This window comes from Ictidomys tridecemlineatus, chromosome 4, assembly GCF_052094955.1.
Source record: "Ictidomys tridecemlineatus isolate mIctTri1 chromosome 4, mIctTri1.hap1, whole genome shotgun sequence".
Classification (NCBI taxonomy): Eukaryota; Metazoa; Chordata; class Mammalia; order Rodentia; family Sciuridae; genus Ictidomys; species Ictidomys tridecemlineatus.
Window position 1 is genome coordinate 141,853,203 of NC_135480.1, and position 22,335 is coordinate 141,875,537.

Consider the following 22,335-nt stretch of genomic DNA (forward strand, 5'->3'; position numbering starts at 1 on the left):
CCTTTTAACCAGAGTGTTCATTTCTTTTAACAAACTCAGGGAAACAGAATAACTCATTTATTCTAAAGGATCTTCAGAGCTGATTATTTTATATAAAGACTGTACACTGCCTGCCTTTTCTTGCTGCATATTGCACTATCTATTCAAAGTTATGGTTTGAATGTCCCTTCAAAAACTCATGTTGAAATTCAGTTGCCATGGTAACTGTGTTAAGAGGTGAGACTTTTCAGAGATAATGTCATTATCATGAGCATGGTCTGCCCTCATGAATACATTAATGCTGTTATCACAGGAGAGGGTTAGTTATCACAAGAGTGGGTTTTTAATAAAAGGGGTAATTTATCCTACCTTTTTCTCCTCTGTTTCAGACATGCTAACTTGCCCTTCCACCATATTATGACACAGCATGGAAGCCCTCACCAGATGCTGGCTTCATGATCTTGGACTTGTCAGCTTTCAGAAACTTGAGACAAACCTCTATTGTTTATAAATTATCCAATCTGTGATATTGTTATAGCAGCAGAAAATGACAGACATAGACAACTTCTAAATTTTAATTTTGTGATTATAAAATTTTTAACTTCTAAAATTTCTACATCACATTTTTTACAAGCTAATTTTGCCAGATTTTTGCAAGATTACCATGGAGGCCTTTGATGAGACAAGAATTCTAATTATCTGAGTCTTTAAACCAAGACCATTCCGATCATATGGATTGCATTTGTATTAATTACTAATTTGGTTCAGATATGAGATATATCCCAAAAACTCATGCATGAGGCAATATAAGAATTGTTTGGAGTTGGAATGGTTACGATTGTGAGAGTTATAACCTAATCAGTGAATTAATCCATTGATATGTATTAATTTGGTGTTGTTAGAGGAGGTGGGTCACTGCGAGGGCATGGGGAGGCCTTTGGAGTTTATATTTTGTCCCTGGTGAGCAGAGCTCTCTCTGCTTCCTGGTTACCATATCCTGAGCTGCTTTCCTCCTCCTCACTCTTGCACCACGATGATCTGCTCACCTGGGACCCAGAGCAATGGACTTGGCCTCTGAAATCATGAGTGCCAACTAAACTTTTCTTTCTCTACATTATTCTTGTTAGGTCTTTTTGTCATAAGGATGAAAAAGCTTACCAAAACAATTACCCAAGCCCTCACTCACACCAGCATGTGATTATGACAGACATCTTCATGTTAATTAATTCCTTCTCCATTTCTGAGTGCCTACTGTGATTTTGACACCGGTGACCCTCACATGAGTAGACATGGTCCTCACTCTCTAAGAACTCATGTAACATGGCCGTAAGACAACTAAAAGGGTGCCATAAGAGAGAGATGCAAAAAGCTCAAGCAGCTGAAGGAACAGCTAATTCTGGACTTGAGAGGAAAACCAGGGAATATTCCTGAGAAGCAAGGTATTTCTCAAAATAGTAAAAGTTAGTCACATTCTATATTTCTTTGGATATGTAGTATCCTTATGTCTTTAACACTTTAATTCTAGTTAATTTTTTTAAATGATCAATAAGGATTGGAGATGTAGCTCAATTGGTAGAGCGCTTGCTTAGCACACACAAGGCCCTATGTTCAATCCCAAGCCTCAACAACAACAACAACAAAGTCCAGATTTCTTTCAAATCTCACACTAGATAACTAGAATTCCCATCAAATCCCTCCGGTTTCACTGAAATTACACTGACTGTATCCCTGTTTTCCCATACCTCAAAAGATTTCATCCAGAATAAGGAGAACAATACAGTGCAACTAGCTACCATAGATAAAGTCCAGAAATACACACACACACACACACACACACACACACACACACACTGAACGTTGTTATAGGGCTAGGGTTGCTCAGACATTGTCCATTTGAGTTTTATGTCAAATCTAACTATTACCTGTATTTTTATTTACTTAAAATTTGTCTTTAAAAAGGAGAGTAAAATAGTGATCTCAGAGGATAGGAGGGGAAGGGGAGAGAGAATAGAAAGATGTTGGATAACAAGTATCAAAATACAGTTAAAAAGGAGGAGTAAGTTTCAGTGTTCCATAGCAGAGAAAGGTTAAGTACAACCGTTTCTTGTATATTTCAAAATAGCTAAATAGCTATACCCAACACAAAGAAATGATAAATGTTTGAGGTGACAGAAATGTTAACTACCCTGATTTGATTATGATCTATTATATATTGAAACATCATACTGAACAGGATAAACAAGTATAATTACTGTGTCAATCAAAATGTTTTTCAAAAAAGGAAAAAAATCATCAAATAAAATTTAAGCTGGCTTACTTTTTAAAACTTATCCACATATAGGTAATCATAAGCTTGACTATACTAGTTTTATCCACTTATTCTAATAAATTTTAAAAGAAATACACAGTACATAAAACAAAATAAAGTAAAATTGCCACAAATACCATCTAGAATTTTCATATCCTGAGTGGTATGAATACTAAACTTGGTGAAAAGACAAAGTAACTTATGAAAACGAAGTCATAAACACACTGGTCGAGAATAAAAGAATTTGGGTTTAAAGGAACCTAATTCCATTGCATTTATTAAGACAGGCAATCATCAACTGTTATATCCATTATTCTTTCATTATCCAAGAACTGATTCAATACATTATTTTAAAAAGGGTACAATAGGACTAACAGTCAATGAGTAGAGTTTTTGTTTTACATCTGAATTTGCATAAATCCCACTCTCATCATGCCAAGTGTGGATGCCAAATCTTTTGGAACCATCTAGGTCTGTGAACTGTGAACGGCATTTTCTTTGGACTATTGAGTAATCATCTTGACAGAGAGGAATCTATGAGAAAAAGAGAAATAACATTGAATGTCTAAAATATGTAAAGACAAAAGATCTCCAAAAGTTGATCTTAATATATTATTCTTATAACCAAAAGTAAATTTTTAACAATTAATAAATTTATTCTCTCAACACATGACTCTATTGCCTTTATAAGTAGTTCAAAATCAGAAAGAAAAATTCAGTTTATATTTTTTATAAAAGTAAAAAAGGTAAATTGTAATGCAAGTAAATTTTTTCTAAATTCTGAGTACATGGCATAAAAAGCAATTGAAGTTTTATGATCATCCAAATGAAACCAAACATTAAAATTTAACTACCATTCAACACGTTTCATTGTTGTTATTGTTGTTAGTATATGTATAACCATTTCAAAGAACATAATCTTGGGTTGCATCTTTAATAATCGCTACCAAGTCAGACTTCCCACAATGGTAAATGCCACAGTCTAGATTCATTCCTATGAGAAATTGACCTCAACATCACCCAGTATAGTGTAAGATGTTTTTCCTTAGGCGACTTCATAAAAGCTTCACTGTAATAAAACAAGACATTATCATTGACCATTTCTAAAGGAAATATTGATTCTTTCGTAGTCCACCGGCATGATGGTGGACGTGGAACATAAAGCCTTTTAACTGATTATCTAATTTCTGCTTTAAATTGGCTCTAATTTTAAAGCACGAGGACAATATTGAAATTAAATTGCCAAAGCTATAAAACAATGAATAACACCAAAGTAGTTCCAATCTTAAGATTGGTTTTCTTGAAAATTGAAAATTTTAACCATATGTTTAACCATAATAGTGTCCATTTATCAATTGAGTGCCTGTAATGGGCTGGGCACAGTACTTGAGTGCTTTTATCTTTTAGTCCCTCACTGGGATCTGAAGTAAGAATTACTACTCCTATTTCACACATAAGACAAATTGCTTAAGATCTCAAAAGGAGAGACTTTAAAGAAAGCCAGTAAATAATAGGGAACTAAACCAGGACTACAAACTAGGTGTGACTGACGGAAAGACCCAATGTCCCACTAGAAACCTTTAATAATTAAGAGATGAAAAAATATATATACTATGAAATCATACAGCTACATAACATCCATGTCATTATTTTACATATTTTGGACTTTAGCTTTTGCCAATGGGCTATTTCTTTGCTTTTGTTTTTATTTGCTGTTGCCATTGTTGTTGGTGGTTGTGACTATTGTGGTTGATTGAATGGTTAGTGGGTTAGGTAGAGGTTCTTTCCATGAGATCTGAGCAGCAATGTCTCAAACTGTACCAACAGAAGGAGATAGAACCTTCTAGTTCCCATCCCAACTGTGGTCAAACTCAAGAGAATTTCAAGTGCAAAATTAATGTGTTTCTTTAGCATCTCATTGGTAAACAGTAGGGTCTGCTTTTGTGAGATTAGCAACAAGATGAAATGCTATATTTCAGGAAAATGATTCTAATAGTAGAAGTACTAAAGACTAGAAATGGAAAGAACTGGATTAAAAACTGTGCTGAGAATTGGATCTCAATAACTCACATCATCAGTTGATGGACCAATAAACAAATGGGGTCTAAGGATACATTGAAATGATTGAAAATTGAAAATGTTTGGAAATTGTGATGATCATTACACAACCATGTCATATACTAAAAAACAGTGAGTTGTACACTTAAGAGGGGGAATTTTGTGGTATGTGGGATTATATCTCAATAAAGCTGGTATTTAAAAAAAGAATAAGTGCATTGAGGGTAGTGATTCTGAAGTTAGAAAAACTAGTTAAGAAAGAGTTGCCTGTTCATACAGATGACATTGAGTGCCTCCCCTTATCAGTGATGTATCAGTAAAGCAATTCTAAAAACAAAGCAAACAAAAAAGTCAAACCCATGAAACGGGGAGTCATTTGAAAATTATTCCCCTTTCTATGTATGGTACCACTCATTTTCCCAAAAGGAGGTTAATTTTTTTTTTAGAAATATGCCCACCAAAGAGTAAAGTATTGTCAGCTTCTAACATGAAAAATAGGATTTTTTTTTTTTTTTGGTACAGTAAGCCCTGTAATCTAATGGACAGTTTTGAGTATTTCAGAATGTCAATGATCAAATGTCAAATTGTGAAGTTCTCCAAATGTGTAGGGAAAATATCCTTTGCTCTGATGGCTTAGAGAAGAGTTAAGAGGACTATAGGGAAGTATCTATCTACCTGGGGAATTGCAGAGAGGAAAAAAATTAAGAAAACCAGAAAGGGTCCATTGCCAACTTTCCCATCCCTGGACTTTAATCAAAGTCCCTTTGTCCTGGGCAGAAAGAAGTGCATTAGATAAATAATAAAAATAATGGCAAAAAGACATAGGGGGCCATCAGGCTACATCCTTGTGGAAAACTCTGGTAACAGATCACCTTTCAAACTCTCCTTTCAATTGCCTGCCATGACCAAGCAGAAGGACCCTCTAAAAGTCATCTATCCTGAACCATCTTTGATATCCTCTTTTATAAACAAGATCTGAAAGTAGCTGCTAGTCTGCAGAAAGGGGTGCAAATGGGGCTACAGAGTTGAACATTGAAACAAGGGTGGATGGGGGTCACAGGAGGCTGAGTCTTCCTGAATACACCTTCTTGGCTCTAAACAAGGCCACAGAGAAAGAGAAAAAACTGCCAATTACAATGTGCACATGTTAGCCATTAATGCCAGCAAGGAAAAAAGCACCAGGTAGAGCACAGCAACCCCCAGAGACACCCAGAAGAGGCAAAGAACATTACAGGTAAACTCTACCTTCCCTCTGTTATCAGGATGCTATGTCACATCCTAAAGCTGAATATCCTCTTAGGGAGAGTTTCTCTTACTATTGCTGTAAACCACCCCACACATAGTATAAAACAAAAGCCATCTTATTGTGTCTTGAGATTTTGGGGGTCAGGTACTTTGGCAGGGTATGGCAAATACAGAGTTTCTGCTCCACAACATCTAAGGGGGTTAGCTGTGAAGACTTGAAAGTTGGGGCAAATTGAGGGCTAGGTGCTGGAAACATCTCCTATTCCAACTGGTAGTTGATGTTGGCTGTCCACTGGGTTCTTGGCTGGGCTGTGGGATAGAACAACCATATATATGACCTTGCTTGAGCTTCCTTACAACATGGCAACTAAGTTCTGAGAATAAGCACCACAAAGTGAACCAGGAGGAAGGTGCACTTCTTCTTATTAGCCAGCTCCCAAATCCACAGAGCATCACTTCCAGGGCAGGTAATATAGACTCTGCCTCTCAGGGAAAAGAGCATCAAAATTACATTGTAAGATCAAATGGGATGGGAACACAAGTCGCAGCCATTTTTGAAAAACACACTTTTTTTCTTCTTTTCAGAGAGAAAAGTAGGATATATCAACATCCCTAGGTTTGATTATTTTCTGGGAAGACTCACAGTTGTGTATATATGCAATTGTACTCATGGCTATGCTTTATTACAGCAAAAGGATACAAAGAAAAATCAGCAAAGAGAAAAGGTACATGGGCAGAAGTCCAGTGGAAGCCAGGTGCAAACCTCCAAGAACACCTTCCCAGTGGAGTCTCAGGCAAATATAATTCCCCCAACACTGAATTGTAAAATGCTCTCTACTAGGGAAGCTCATTAGAAACTCGGTGCCCAACGTTTTTATTCGGGAATGGTCAGATAGGCATCCTCAGCCTGACATATCCCAAAATTTCAGACTCCCAGAAGTAAAACATGTTTGGCTAAACCATATCGTTTGCACAAATAGATTATACCCAGTGAACCATTCTACTCATGGAATTCTTATTCTGAAAGCCAAGTTTCTAGATGTCAGACAAGCCTTACAATCGGGCTTTTTAAAGGACAATAATCTCAGCTCTGCTATGTTAGCTCTTTACTGCACATAGGGGATGGGGAGAAGTGAGAATATTTTTTAAAAGAAATTAAACACTTCCATTGAGAAAGGTTTACTGTGGAAGTAAAGGAAGCATTACTTGGTGGAAAGAATTAAGTGTTTTCCTACTGCAGGTGGGTTGGGAAGAAGGCTAATTACATACTTCCTCTACATACATGAGTCGACAGAAGCAGGAAGTTGCTCAATGCCCTAATTTAATAGTTAAATCTTAGCTGTTCTGGGGGGGGGAAGACTCAGGATATAATAGAGTCGGGGAAAGTATTTAGAAATTGTGTACAGAGACAGCTTTGTAAAATACTACACATTGGTGGCTGGCCCACTATTTGGTGCTACTCAGTTTTGGATTTCTGTCACAGTTTACTCAAAGTCAGGCAGGCATTTGCAAGCTTTTTCTGAACCCTTCAGATAGGAGATAGTAAATGCAAGAATTTGTCCAAGGTGGGCAATGGGTCAGAATTAGCACTCAAAGGTTTATGCAGAACCAGAGTGAAAGGCACATTTCACAGGAAGAACTTAGAGTACTTAGGTGACTAACTGGGGATGAAGAACCAAAGATGATTCACAACTTCAAATCTGGACGGCTGGGTGAGTTATCATGTTACTAAAAAGAAGAAAGAAAGACTTGGGGGGGGTGCCAGAGGACTTCTTTCAGAGGGGGAGATGATGAGTCACATTTTAGACTTTTTTATTTTGAGATGACATCAGTACAAAATGTTTATTTGGAAGGTGGTGGTATGGGACAGATGGCCCAGGCCTGGAGAGAAGTCAGTGCCCCATGCCCAGCAGTAAACATTGGCAGGGAAAAAATAGAAAGAACATTATTGGTACTATGCATTATATTTGCATGTGGATTACATAATTGTACTCTATCAATTTTCCTAAGGTTGAATAATGTACCAGAGCTATGTGTCCTTGTTCTTAAGAAATCCACATTGGTCTATTTAGAGTAAAGTAGCATAAATATCTAGTCTTCTCTCACAGGGGAAACTGCTTAATATAGGAGCTCCTTGTGTAATTTTTGCAACATTCTTGTAAGTTTAAAATTATATAACAATAAAAAGTTGTAACCCGAAAATGATGGTTGATGCAGAGCCCTGGGAGTTGCTGAGTTCCCTGAAATTATATAAAGCGAAAGCAGCATGGTTCTGGAGCCCAAATATTGGGGATGCCCAGAGGTGGGGCCATAAAGAAGCCATGAAGGACAGAGAAAGAAATGTAAAGAACGTGTTGCAATGTTGTAGGTCCTGCAGCAGCAGGAAGGTTGAAGAATGCAGCAGTAGCCAATAATGTTAACTTCCAAGGAAACATGACAGCGAGCAAGACCAGACCAAATGCAACAGTATAAATCGATCTCTAGTTGCCTTTGACTGTGCTGCTTCAGAAGAGGTTTGGGAGTTCAATAAAACAAGCCGATACAAGGCAGAAAAGAAAGTGCCAGAGAAAGGAACACTGAGGGCAAAACAGGCCCTGCAGATACAGGCACAGCTGACATTGCATCCAGAAAATCACTGAGGAGAAAGAGAGCCTTCAGAAAACCAGTTAATAAAACTTTCTTCCCTTTCTCTTCCTTCTTTTTCTTTAATAGATCATGGCAAGACAGATTAGTGAGTAGGTTTCCCAATTGCCCCTTCCTCATTATGAAGGACCAGTTTAATCCCTTTCCCCACTCCAATCTGTAAAATATATCAATGTGTCTTTAAGTGATGGGCCCACATCACTCCACTCCCACTGCTGTGTTCTTATTCTCAGCACCACTATCTCCTGCATCTTTTTGTTGTTGTTGTTCAGAATTAACTGACACTGAGTTTCTTAGTCAATGTATCCTCAGTCCTCACCCAGTCTTTCAGTAGGCAGTTCCCTGGTTATATTTATTATTTGGTTTCATCCTCTTTCATTAGGACTTTTTTTTACTTTTGGTAGTTTTGTGTTGTTTTTTTTTTTCAAGGTCATTTTCAGTTTTAGACCTGCCTTCTGGAACATCAGTAACTCTGCGTAATTTATATTATAAGACAATTTGAAAGCATAGTCTCAATTCTTTCATCTAGCTCATCCATAAAAATGCATAATGGGTTGTTTCCTGGCCAAATCAGTCACTGCGAACTAACCTTGTGTCCGCCATTAAAGATAGCTATTAGCCACCTGGCCATAGTACAGCAAAGACCATCCTTCCCTAATACAGCTGGAAGTAAAATCATTTGAGGTACTTCATTTACTCTTAAATGGCATCTGAAGCAGTACACTTATTTATGTGAATGTCACATTGGATAAAATGAAAGTGGATGTAAAAATATTTTACTGTGTTATTTCCCTTCATTATTTTCAGTATACCTCATGTATGAAGATTTTCCCACTTATAGGCAGTTGACTGAAGACCTGTCTTCCCCTAATAATTTTCTACTAAGCACACATGTAAAATGGTGTGGAAGGAAAAGAACGATTCTCTTATGGCCACATCTATCTTCATCGACCTGGGGAGCATCAGGGACAGATCTCCATACTCATTTCCTTTACTAAACTTCAAGTGATTTTATTCTTATTGGATATTTTTTCTCCCAATGATTACATTACAAATATAAGAATAATTGCCAAATGTAGCAAAAATAAATATGGAACTAATTGGATATATATTTTTGTTATGTATTTAAGATACATTTACTATACTTCTTCTTACTTGATAAAATTTACCATGGAAAGAGTTTGTAACAATTACAGATATTCATCAATGGGAAAATAGTCATGGAAAGTACAAAGGAATTTAGTCTGTGGGTATAAATATAAGTATGTATGTCATAGATAAATCTTGTCAACATAATAAGGTTTCATATGAACAAATTGCCACAAAATAAGATGACTTTAAAAGATTAATATCACACAATTTTAATTATGGCCAGCTCAAAAACGAAGCAAAGTGCTATTAGATACTAATGTATTTTTTTTTCTTTTTAATGCACAAAGTTTGACTAGTCCTATCATTTCAACCATATAAAATACAAATACCACTTTTTAATATATTTTTATAGTTATAGGTGAACATAATACCTTTATTTTATTTATTTATGTGATGCTGAGGATCGAACCCAGTATCTCACATGTGCTAGTCAAGCACTCCACCACTAAGCCACAACCTCAGCCCCAAATATCATTTTTCTTATTCTTCAATTTATGTTAAGACATTTGCCTCTGCCACTGATTTATATTTCTAATGGGTTATATATAAATCTGAAACCTAGCTTTCTTGATTTTAAAAACTTTTTTCTCTTTACAAAAGTCAAATATGTTCACTGTAGAAATTAAGCATAATCAAAAAGAGAAGAAAAGAAATCTCTCATGATCCCAAATTCTTTGAAGTAGAAGTGAGCTGTATGACCTAACTCATAAACAAAAAGCAGAGCTTGATTATTTAACTTCAGAAAGTGATGTCAGACAAAGGTAACCGGGCATGGTGGTGCTCATCTATAATCCCAGCTATTCAGCAGGATGAAGCAAGTTCAAGTCCAATGCAGGCAATTTAGTAAGCTCCTGTCTCAAAAAGTAAAAATCTGAAAGAGAGCTGGGGATGTAGTTCAGTGGCAGAGTGTCTGCCTAGTACATGAGAGATTCTGAACTGGATCGCTGGTACTGGGGAAAATAAGGGAGGGGGAATAAAATAAAAAGTAAAGTCTCAGGATAAACAGTATATTTCTACTGAAAAGACACAATACTAAAAAATACACCCTGAGAAGTGATAATCCACAATTTTCAAGGCTGTTGGTGATACATGAGATGAATAGGGAGTTAAAATATTTACTTGCTAATTTTCAAGCAGCCTCCAATTAAATGTCTGGCAAGGACTTTAATCAAGAAGATTACTTGGTCATAAAATAAATAGCAGTTTCAATGGAACAGAATCAATGAGATAGAGTCAAATCAAAGACTAGAATTTGAGAGTAAAAGGGCCTGTAAAGATCATTCTGTCCTGAGAAACAGAAACAATGGGAGAGACAGATGTTAAGGAACTAACTCACTGGATTACATTAGAGTGTGAGGGCTGGCAAATCTTAAATCCTTGGGGCAGGTAGGCAGGCTAAAATTAGGCAGGATTTTTATGCTACAGTCTTGAGGCTGAATTTCTTCTTCCCCATGAAGCCTCAATGTTTTGCTCTTAAGGTTATCAACTGATTAGATGAAGCCTACCCACATTATTGAGTATAATCTCCTTTACTTAAAATCATCTGGTTATAAATATTAGTCATTTTACAAAATAGCTTCTTAGCAATATTTAGGCTAGTATTTGACTAAACAAGTGGGCATCATAGCCTAACCAGGTTGACATAGAAAATTAATCATCATGGCTGTCCAACCCACTAATCTTCCGCTCAGACCACCAAGGCCTACAGCATTGGATTATGCAATTTAGTCTAGTTTGTACAAGGGTGGATGAAAGCCTGCCATCTGGAGTCAGGCTCAAGTTCACTTTGAACACATCTGCTATGTCATGACTACTCTTTATTGAATAGGTTCTCTAATACATAATTGTAACAGGGATGGTTTCCCAGGGTAACTGTGGGGGTTAATTGAGCAGGTAAGAAAACCAGGCCAGTGCCTGAAGCATAGTAGACATTCAACAAATGCTATTCCATTTCTCTTTTCTCCCATCTTTCTTCTATCCTTTCCTTCATTTCGTGTTATCCACCAGCAACTCTATATTGTATGCAGGAAGGCAAGTCCTATTGTATCCCAATCAAAAGGGGAAGTTATAGAAGCCCTGTAGAGCTACATAAACAACTACCAGCAGATCCTGAGGTTGCAGCTGTGGCCTAGAAATGTGGTCCTTGATACTGGCAGAATGACATGAGACTCAGAGTCAGAATCATTTGCCTATCGAGCTACAAAAAATATGCCTACACATACCTACAAGATCAGCACACATATATATAACACACATTGAGGTCTCTCGGGCAGAATTCTTAAGTTCAAGGAAGATCACCATCTCTTTCTGATCCAAGTAATAGAGGAAACAGCATTATGTTAAAAAACAAACTCTGACATGAATAATAAGATAGGAGGTACAACCTCATGACCTCTTTCTTCTCCAATTCCACCCCCATCACTACCTCATTAACAGATTCTAAAAATCTCATTCCTTTCATTCAATATAAAAGAGATAAATAAGCATACTCAGTAATTGGCAATTATTCTTTTGTTAACAGATAATGAGTCAGAACTTAATAGGAAAAAAGGGGAAAATTAAATAGTGAATATGTTCAGATGCTGTTCAAATAAAAGTAGAACTGAAATAAAAGCAATGAAGACACATTACGGAGCCTAGAACATTATCTACTCAAATGTCAGCCTTAATTTCCAAGGTACAAGTTTAGCTGAGTCACATTTATCCCAGATTACAAAGTTTATACATGATTATTTTATGTGAACAAATTTATATCACACAACTTCCCATTCTATTATTTTTAAAACAGCTGAAAAAGAAAAAAAAAAGGAAAATAGCAGGCCTGTCTATACTGAAATGAAACCAGGGAAAACCACAGGGACCAAGAATAAAGATACAATTTAAAGGTCTTAGAAAGAACTGGGCATTGACAGCTAATTTATTTCAGAGAAGTGATGCTTCCTATAGAGCTCTACCCTGTTCCAAATTCATTTTTTGTCTTAGTTCTTCTTGTTTTTCTGTGAGTCATTCCTGATTTCTTTTAAAGGCCCCAAGTAGGCATCCTTTTTCAAGAAGCAAAAAAAAAAAAAAAAAAAAAAAGCGTCATTCCATTCTTCAGGAAGTTCCTTTGCTGTGAATGAAGCTAATTAATAAAGGGCTCCATAGTGGTGCTGCCCCCATGCTCACCTCTGTCTGTAGCCAAGAAGCACTGAGGTCTGGATGATATGAAAAATATTTACCATCCCGTCTGACTGAGCAAGTCCTGAGGTTCCTGGGCATCCAGGTACTGACCTGGCTTCTTGGAGGTCCAGCCTAGGCCCAGGTAGACATCACACAGGAAGCACAGTGACTAAGGCCCATGAAGCTTCTAGGAGCCAATAAGTTTTTTAATGGCTTTTAAAAATCAGAATTTTTTAAAAAGAATATAACAATGGGAATACATTTAATACCACTGGATTATACAAGAAAAGGGGGTTGAAATGGTAAATTTTGTTAATGTATATTTTACCACAATCTAAAAATGCAGGTGCCATTTTAAAAAACAAACTCTACTAAATGATCATTAAACTAGAAAATCATGCTGATTATATAATATCCACAAACATCTCAGGGCCAAAAACCAATGACAGTGTGTACTGAAGTTCTCTGAAGGAATCCTTCTATATTAAAGATCCTGCAGGGGGTCTGGGGTTGTGGCTCAGCGGTAGAGCACTCATCTCACACACACAAGACCCTGGGTTCAATCCTTAGCACCACATAAAAATAAATAAGTGAAATTAAAAAAAAAAAAAAAAAGATCCTGTAGGCTGACCTGGGTTGATTAGAAGACACTGTAATTGTGGAAAGATGAAATGTTTCAGCTCAAGAACCAAAATGATCTTCCAGTCTCTGTTTCTGAACTAACTTCCTCATAATCACTAGGTAAAATTCTTAGACTACATCACTAAGCTTAGCAACTCCTAGCCTCCAGCAACCCTATAGCTAAGAAGGTGGTAAGATGTCAGCAGAAATCTATAGAAGAAATGCCCTGCTCTGCTCCAGCCCCACTACCTGAAGCCCCCACCCATGTAATGGCAAATATGTCAATTTATGACTTTTTCTTTGTTCATGTAACCTTCTCCATTACAAAACATATTATGTATGGTAACATGTATTCATGTTCCCAGGCCCTGGTCCCGTATATTTGGCCCTGAATAAACTTACTTCCTAAGGAGCAAGAGCTGTGTTTTGCATTGATAGTAGCTATTATATAGAAATTTTTGCCTAAAATAAGATATAAAAGTCAAAAAGTACTTCCCAGGAAAAAAGTGAGCATTAAGTACTTTAGTTTTATGCAAAAATACTCAGTGGTAGGTACATTGGTAATAATTTCAGGAGGGTTAACAATAACAGGTTCACAAATACAGCTATAAAAATACAATACAGAGCCAGGCACAGTGGTACACCTGTAATCCCACTGGCTCAGGAGGCTGAGGCAGGAGGATAACAAATTAAAAGACAGCCTCAGCAATTTAGGAAGGCCTAAGCAATTTAGCAAAACCCCATCTTAAAAAAAAAAATCAAAAGGCTGGGGAATGTGGCTCAGTGGTTAAGTGCCCCGAGGCTCACAACCCTGGTACCAAAAAAAAAAAAAAAACCTCACAAGACAAATAGGCAAGGATTCAAGCAGTGTTTAAAAAAGGGGGGAGGGTTTCTCTGCAAAAATGCTAATGAGAAATAGAGCCTAAAATATATATTTTTTAATAAGCTTTAAATGTCCCCCCAAGGGAAAAAATCCAAGTGAATTATATTTGTCTTTATACCAACTCAATCAAAAATATATTTTTCTATTTATCTATTGTAATGGAGGGAGGCGCCTATGAAGGTAAAGTGTTTCAGGCCAAGGAAAATCATCATGCACTGCTGAGTGCAGAGATCCAAGGGAGGTCTGGGCCAGCAGGGTCCTAGAGGATTTCAAACCACAGATAATTTCCAGTCAGCACAGAAATACAATATTTTAACAATGCTATGTGCATCCCAGTGCACAGAGACCCAGGGGTAGGGCAGGCCAATCCTGCTTTTGTTATAAATAACTCTAAAACAGAACAGCTTCTTTTCTTTACTATAAGACAGTGCATGCAGTGCTGAGGTCCATTTGGAATGCAGGCTAACTTTTAAAACATAATAATTGAAAACTTCCTCAGCTTTCTATTTATAAATTAACTAGATTATACAACAATTTGGGGTTTGGAAATACTCATACACCTAGAAAGACAATTCAAAAGGCAATTCCAGAAAAAAAGACAAAAAGATGCTTTATACTTGTGACTGAATAATTGATAGCTGCATGGCTGGAAAGAGCCACCAACTTTCAGGTGCTGCTGAAGTTCACTGGGGGCTGGTCATCTGATTCACAGTCTTTGGCCCTGCCCTCTGTCCTGCCCTCTTGTATATTAATTTCCAACATCCATACTTTGGATCTAGCCAACATCCTGGTTTATCATGCCTTCACTTTTTCAAATTAATGAATTTGATACATGTTAGAAACTCACTCTCATGGCCACACCTTATCCTCTGTCATTTTCCAGAACTGTCCTACCTCTGAAATAGAGTAAATGCTAATACACCTCTCTTCAATCATGACCTCTTCTAGCTCTCTCACTCCTGTAGCTGCTCTCATATTGTAGTTGTTATTTTTTTTTATCTATATTTTTATGTCTTTGACCTTTTAACTTCCTGAGCTTGCCAGTCCCTGAGCCAAACTAATTCTTTTCCTTGCTCATCTCACTAGAGTCAGTAAACTCTACTATTATCCTCAGCTTGCTGCCTTGTCCTAAGGACTTGCACATCCATCCATCAGCCTTGGACCCATTCTCTAATATACCTTCTCTGCAACTTATCCTCTGTCCTAGCTCATTAGGATATGGAGAAGCTTTTAAGAGAAGATATCTGTAAGCAAAATTGAGATGCATTAATGAGCCTCCAGCTTAAGAAATGGAGTTCAGAAGATACAGATCACAATTTTTTTCCATTCCTCTCCTTGGAAATGACTTATTAGCTTTCTTTGTCTTTATCTATCTTTCCTTGTCTTTATTTAGAGCTATTAGATGACAACTTGCATTCCCTTTACCTCCAATAATTCTGTCCCACTTTATATAAAAGTGAATTAAGAAAATGTAACAGAACATAATATGAAAATTGAAGGATAGGTTCATGCATGTTTGAAATAATAGGCATCCAAAAGCTTTCATATTTCTTCGAGAATTACATAATGGCAAACATAGTAGGATGAATGAGTGGTGAAACTAACTTCTGCTAAGGCCACATGCCATGACTCTAGGAAGTCAACAAATATGCTCTTTTTCAATATTTTGTGAGTCATACATTTTCATGCATGGTAACTTCATTGTCAGAGTTCCATCACTCCACTGCTGGGTTTTAACCATCTACTGTTATTATAATTTAAAATATTTTTTGTATCCTGTAACAATATAATGCAAGCACTCATTAAATGTGGATATTAGAAGCAGTGCTAAAAGTATGCCTTGAAATCATTTACTCTGGCACGGAAGTTAGAAGTGAACAAACAGAAGTCTGCAATAAATCTAAATAACTGCTATAGCATGCTGTGCTACTGATGTGGGAACAAGCAAAGCGAGAAATATTAGAAACAATGCTGAAAATATTAAAAACAGGAACATAAAATATAATGGGTAAAAATTGATGTGCCCCGAAAATAAAGCTCACATTCTTTAAATTTATTATATTTAGTTCTTTGAATTTTGTGAGTTTCTTTTTCTTTTAATTTTTTAGTTGTAGATAGACAGCATGCCTTTATTTTATTTGTTTATTTTTATGTGGTGCTAAGGTTCAAACTCAGTGCCTCATACGTGCTATGGAAGCGCTCTGCCTCTGGGCTACAGCCCCAGCCCCTTTTGTGTTTAGTTAGGTGTCATGCAACTTCCTTTTGCTCAAGGATTGAGGGCCATTATAAATAAAGAAATAGGTCTGAAGTGTATATTTAAATAATATACTTCCTTATGATTTTCTAATTATTAATGATAATGCTTATTGTATGAGAAAATTCTAAAAAGGATTAAGATGAAGAAAATCACCTAGAATCTCAACATTCAATGGCCAAATTTACTAGTACTTCAACATTTTTTTTAGTTTTTAAATTTCCTCTATATTTTAACTATTTAGGGTAAACTTAATACATAATTTGACATCTTAATTTTTTTAACCTTCAATGAAGATTTATTAAGACACTAAGAACTATCTATGGCATTATAAAGACTGTACAATATCTCATCATATGATTATAGTTAACACCATTCCTAATAGAAATATTTAGATATTCCCAAATTTTGCCATATAAATAATTAAGTAATTAGCATATTTTGATATAAATTTTGTTTCTCATTTGATTAATTGTTCATTGGAAGATTTTCTAGAAGGAAAATTATTAGGTCAAATGGAATCTTAATGCATATTGCCAAATCCCTTTCCAGGAAGATTGAAACAATTTAGTTTTCCTAGCAACAGATAAAGTACACATCTCACTCTGTTCTTCACCTCACTGAGGATTATTATTTTTAAAAATATTGCCAATATTTTAGTAAAAAAAATCTTATTATTGTAACTCGTGTATTTTATTATTTGTAAATTGGTTTATTACCTATATTTATTAGTTAATTATATTTCATACTTTTGTAAGTTACCTTTATATGTCCTTTGATTGTTTCTCTAATGTTTTTAACATTTTCCTTGCCATAAGTCTGAGTTCTGTATGTATTGAGTTTATCAATATATTAAACTATTGTATTTGCTGTTTTTCTGGTTTGAATGCTATTTTTAAATAAGAATTTAATATATAGTAAAGGTAATATTATAAGTCTTTTACTTCCTTAAAATTATTATATATATTTTATTCTCATCTATTTGTTTCTTCAAGTAATTCTTAGAATCCTAAATTCTGATGGAAAACAAACCACTGGAGTTATATTAAATTTATAAATTTAATTTATTATTAATTTTTCAGTTCCTTTAAATGCTAGCTATTCTTTTTCATTCAAGATTTCTGTCTCAGTTATTTTTTGATTTTTAAAAAACAAATAAACGAACTTAGCAGCTCCTGCCCCTGTGTTCTCTCGGGGTTTCCCTGTCAGGGTCAGCTGGAGTCTGGTACAAGCTGGAGGTCCAAGATGACTTGCTCACTTCTAAGACAAGCTCCTGGATGTTCCTCCCTGTGGCCTCTCTTTTTAACAGAGTAGCCTAGATTTGTTACATGGTAATTCATGTCAAGAGGCAGAAGCAGTGTTCTTAAGGTAAGGTTTACAGCTGACTCAGGGACACTTCTGCAATGCCCTACTAACCAAATCAGTCACCTGACAGTCCAGATTCAAGAGACAGAGGGACGATCAATCACCTCTTGATGGGAAAGTAGCCTCTGCCCTCTTTGGAGATGAAACATCACATCTTCTTTTACTCACCTTGGTAAATATTTTTTCATAAAAGTATTTTTAAATCTGTGTTACTGTAATAATTTGTATGTTTTTTCCTTTTTAATTTACTACCTGGTTAATGCTGGTATGAAGGAAAACTATTTTATTCATTCTAATTATTCCTTAGTTTTAATATCTTGGTTCTCCTAAGTAGATAATCACAGAATCTGAACATAACAATGTCTTATTTTTCTTTTTATCAATATTTAAATATCTTTTTTCTATCTCATGTTTATTGGTTAAAACTTCTAAGCAAAGCTAATTTTGTTGCATATTTTCTTTTATTTTTTCATTTTCTTGATACTGGGGATCAACCCAGGTCTCACACATGCTAAGCAAATACCTTGCCACTGAGCTATACAACTGAGCCCTACTGTATAGTTCTTAAAGTACAAATATATTTAAATTTGAACTGGACCTTTTAAAAATCAACATACACATTTCTCAGAGCTAAATTAAGCCACATATTCATGTGTCCATAAGATACAAATAAAAGGTAGGTTCTCATTCCAAATAAATTAAGTTTAAGATGGGAGCAATAAACGAGATGAGAAAGAAAGTGATTAATATGTTTTGGACACTGCAATATTTTCCACCCTAAAATCTATAAGCTTCCAAAAATAAATTATAACCATAAAATATTCTATTGACTTTCACAAACAGCTAATATATCTAAATAAATATAAAACATCATAAATCTCAGCAACTTCTTTCTTCACGAGATCAACTGTTTAACTAGATGCAATCTGTCATTTTAAGTACATAAATTTTAGATTGTGGTTCTTGTACTCACACGTGGCGGATAATCATGTGGTGGAACATAATCTTCAGCGTATGTTGTCATTGTATACCTAAAAGGGATAAGTCAACATCTGATAAAAGGATTCCGAAAAAGAAGAAATTTTAAAATGTTAGTGTTATAAACTTTGCATGAAATAAAAACATCAGGATAGACTGGCCCCAACAAAATATTTAAACCCTACAACTGCCCCAGGCTCTTTTTATAGTATCACCTACGACCAGCAGGTATCCCTCCTTCAATTACTTCAATATAGCACCACCTACTACTCTTCTATGTGAATAAAATTTGTGGCTACCAACTCCCAAGTCCCTGAACTCAGGTAACTTGCATTCCAGGAATTCTCTTTACTACTCTCTACCTGATTCTGAAACCTTTTTGGCCCTTTTCTCCACATTCTCTTTAGGATGACAGCTTAAGAGACAATAGAAGACAACTAGGTAAACTGAGAACTCTGACTATACCCAGCCCCTACCCCCTTAAACACACTGAAATGCTGGATGGAACACTTCCACACACACAAAAGGACAAGACTAGCCAAGCTCAAAAGGGAAACACAGAGATGTGAGAAATGAAAAGGACGCTCACTACAAGGGGAAATCATAAAAGCTGTTGGCCCAGTCTTGGAGGGGGAGTTTTAACTTCAGGTCAAGAGAAGCAGCCTTAGCTTCACATGAGACAAAGAGCTAAACTCCAGTTTGCAGCTGAGAATCTGTAAAGTCTGCACTTCTACATAAAAGAGACCAGAGAAACCACAGATCCCAGCCCAAAAACACTTGCAAGAAAGTCTCCTCCTGGAGCTTAGGATAAGGGGAAATTATTCTCCTATGAGCAATTACAACCCTACTTCTATTCCTGGCAATATTACAGGCCTAGATGGTCAAGGAAACCACCTAATTTCTTTGGAAAGTAAGACATTTTAACAAGAATTCTAAAATAACAAAGTCCAACTCAAATGGGTTATCAGCTACCGTTGCTAGTATTTAACCTGGTAATGACCACCTCTAGCTGTTGTCCCCAACAGTAGCACCAGGGAACATGATGAAAATGCAAATACAGTCATCCCTGGGTATTGCAGGGGAATTGGTTCCAGGACCCCAGTGGATAACAAAATCTGTGGACGCTCACATTCCTTATTTAAAATGATGTAGTATTTGCACATAATCTGTGCACATCCTCCTATGAGCTGAAATTCATCTCTAGGTTACTTATAATACCTAATACAATATAAATGATGCATAAATAATTCTTATAATTCATTATTTAGGGAATACTAAAGAGAGAAAAGTCTGTACATGTTCAGTATAGACACACTTTTAAAAAATATATTCAGTCTAGCTGGTTGAACATGCAGATGGGAAACTGTGGATATGGAGGGCCCAAATGCACTTGGGTCCTACCCCAAGCCCGTTGAATTAGAAACTCCATGGGTGGGCCCAGCAAGCGTAGTATAATAATCCTGCCAGGTGACTCCTGTTGCACACCAGAGTTTTGAGCACTGATTGTCAAAAGAAAAATTGGATGTGTAACTTTCAAACTGGTAAATGAGATTTTAAAAAGAAAAATCAATCTTTAAAAAGTAAGGAAAAGAAAATAAAAGGAATTGGGAAAAAATGATTTCCACCTATAGGACAAATTAAAATCATGAAATATCTTAGCAGCCACAATGAAAGTAAAATGGTTAAACTCATTAGTGAAGACATTTTCTCAGACTTAAATTGAACATCAAATTATTTTTGAATGTCCAAGTATGTGCTTTAATACTCAACATTAAATTATTTTCAAAGAAAGCTTGAAAGTAAAAGTCTATAAATCTATATAAACACTTTTCTAAAAGAAACTCTATTCTTATACTAACAGCAAATATAAGACTTAGAGTCCAAAGTTACTTGTTAAAGAGATATTTACTAACTGATTAAAGGGACAAGTCACCAAGATGATATATAATAGTCCTAAGTCAATAAACCAATGATGTATAGAATACATAAAGCATAAAAAGACAGAATCACAAAGATGAAATGAAAGATGTACAGTCATAGAGGAAGATTTTAACACATTTTTTTCAACCTTTGGTTGCTTAAATCCAAATCTGTACATATAGCTTTCTTGTTTACATGTCAACAACAAAGAAAATTAAATCATACACATACCTATAATTGAAGCATAATAGAGGATAGAGATTACTATTATTAAATAAAATGTATAAGAAATCATTGGTTTGAACTGAGCTTCGACAATAGGCCCAAAAGAACAAACCAAAATGAAATCTCATGCTGAGTTTCCATACCACCAAGCCAAAACCAAGTTGTTTATTTGACTTGCCAAGAAATAAGGAGAGATAGAGAGTTGATAGCCATATCTCTTCCCACAAACCAGTTTTAGATAGTATAACAAGGGAGGTCCCTCTGTTTTACCCTTTACAACAAAAACAACTTTGAAACAACCAACCCACTTTTGGTTCTTTGTTTCTTCAGCCTTCTGTCTCTAAAACCAACCTCTGAACAGCTCATTTTATTTTATAGGATGAAGTGCTACCTGACTCTAGAATTGCAAGTAAAAGCCAACTAAGACCTTTAAATTTGTTATAATTTTTTTTTCTTTCGACATTACAAGTTTCAATTTACATGTAGGCAGGCGGAACAATCCACAATCAATGTGCAGAGTCAGATCAAAGCCCATGCTGGGACAGAGTCAGGCAGGATTACATGGAAGAGAGCAGAAGGTAGTAGGTCCCTTATGAGGCAGGGGTAGGACACAGATGACATCATCTCCAGAAAGAGAGCATCTTTCCCTGATGTGGGGAGATACTGAGAAAAGTCTCAAATTAGAGGATCTGGACCATGATTTGCCAAGTACAAAGGACCAGAACGGCAGTCAAGAGAAGGTATTGCTTCTGGGGAAAATAGGGGCAATTGGGAAGGTGGGAAAAAAATCAAACACCAGAAATTAAAGATCATGGAACTATAAGGTGATACCACATTATCAGTACCCCTCCTTCCTCCCTCCGCCTTCTACCCTCCATCCAGTGTCACCAATTAAATTAACTTTACTTCAATATCCTAACAGAAGAGGGCACTCTTAAACTAAAATACCGAGCAAACTGCCCAAACTTATTTCCCCTTGGTAGAATTACCTATGATTGTTGCTAGTCCAGGAAAATCCAACATATTTAAATAAACAGAAAAGCCAAAACAAAAGCAAGGTGTTACATGGTACTTGTTAAACAAATCTTAACTTTTTGGAGTCATAAAAATGCCAAGGACAGAGGAGATGACTTTGAAAAGGAAGATGATATCAAGACATAGCATAAAGATGTAGTAATTAATACAGTGTTGTATCAGTGCAAGAATATACAAATAGACCAACAGAGTAGAATATAAAGCTCTAGAGCTCAGAAATAGATCTGTTTAATATGAGAACTTGGCATATGATAGAATGGCTTTGTTAATTACCAAGGGAAGGGTGGATCAAATGGTACTGGACTAACTGGTTAGTCTTACAAAAATGTTACATATGTATTTATATATTATGCATGTTACACATGTATATATGCTTATAGTATATATATACATACACATGTATATATGCATACACATGTGTATATATGCATACACACGTATGAATACATATATACCTATACATATGTAGATACATATGTATACACATATACATATATGTATATGCATATA

General features: G+C 35.8%; 1 protein-coding gene across 2 annotated transcripts in view; it reads right to left on the reverse strand.

Moving 5' to 3' along the window:
• Positions 1–2,530: 2,530 nt before the first annotated feature.
• Positions 2,531–22,335, reverse strand: part of Cfap95 (cilia and flagella associated protein 95) — a 97,400-nt gene continuing 77,595 nt past the window's right edge. For both annotated transcript variants that reach the window (XM_078047548.1, XM_005324127.3), the window contains exons 5-6: positions 18,641–18,698; positions 2,531–2,821 (exon numbers count right to left, since the gene is read on the reverse strand). In XM_078047548.1, coding sequence (XP_077903674.1) covers positions 2,633–2,821; positions 18,641–18,698 — 247 coding nt within the window. In that variant the 3' untranslated portion in view covers positions 2,531–2,632. The remainder of the gene's footprint in view (positions 2,822–18,640; positions 18,699–22,335) is intronic.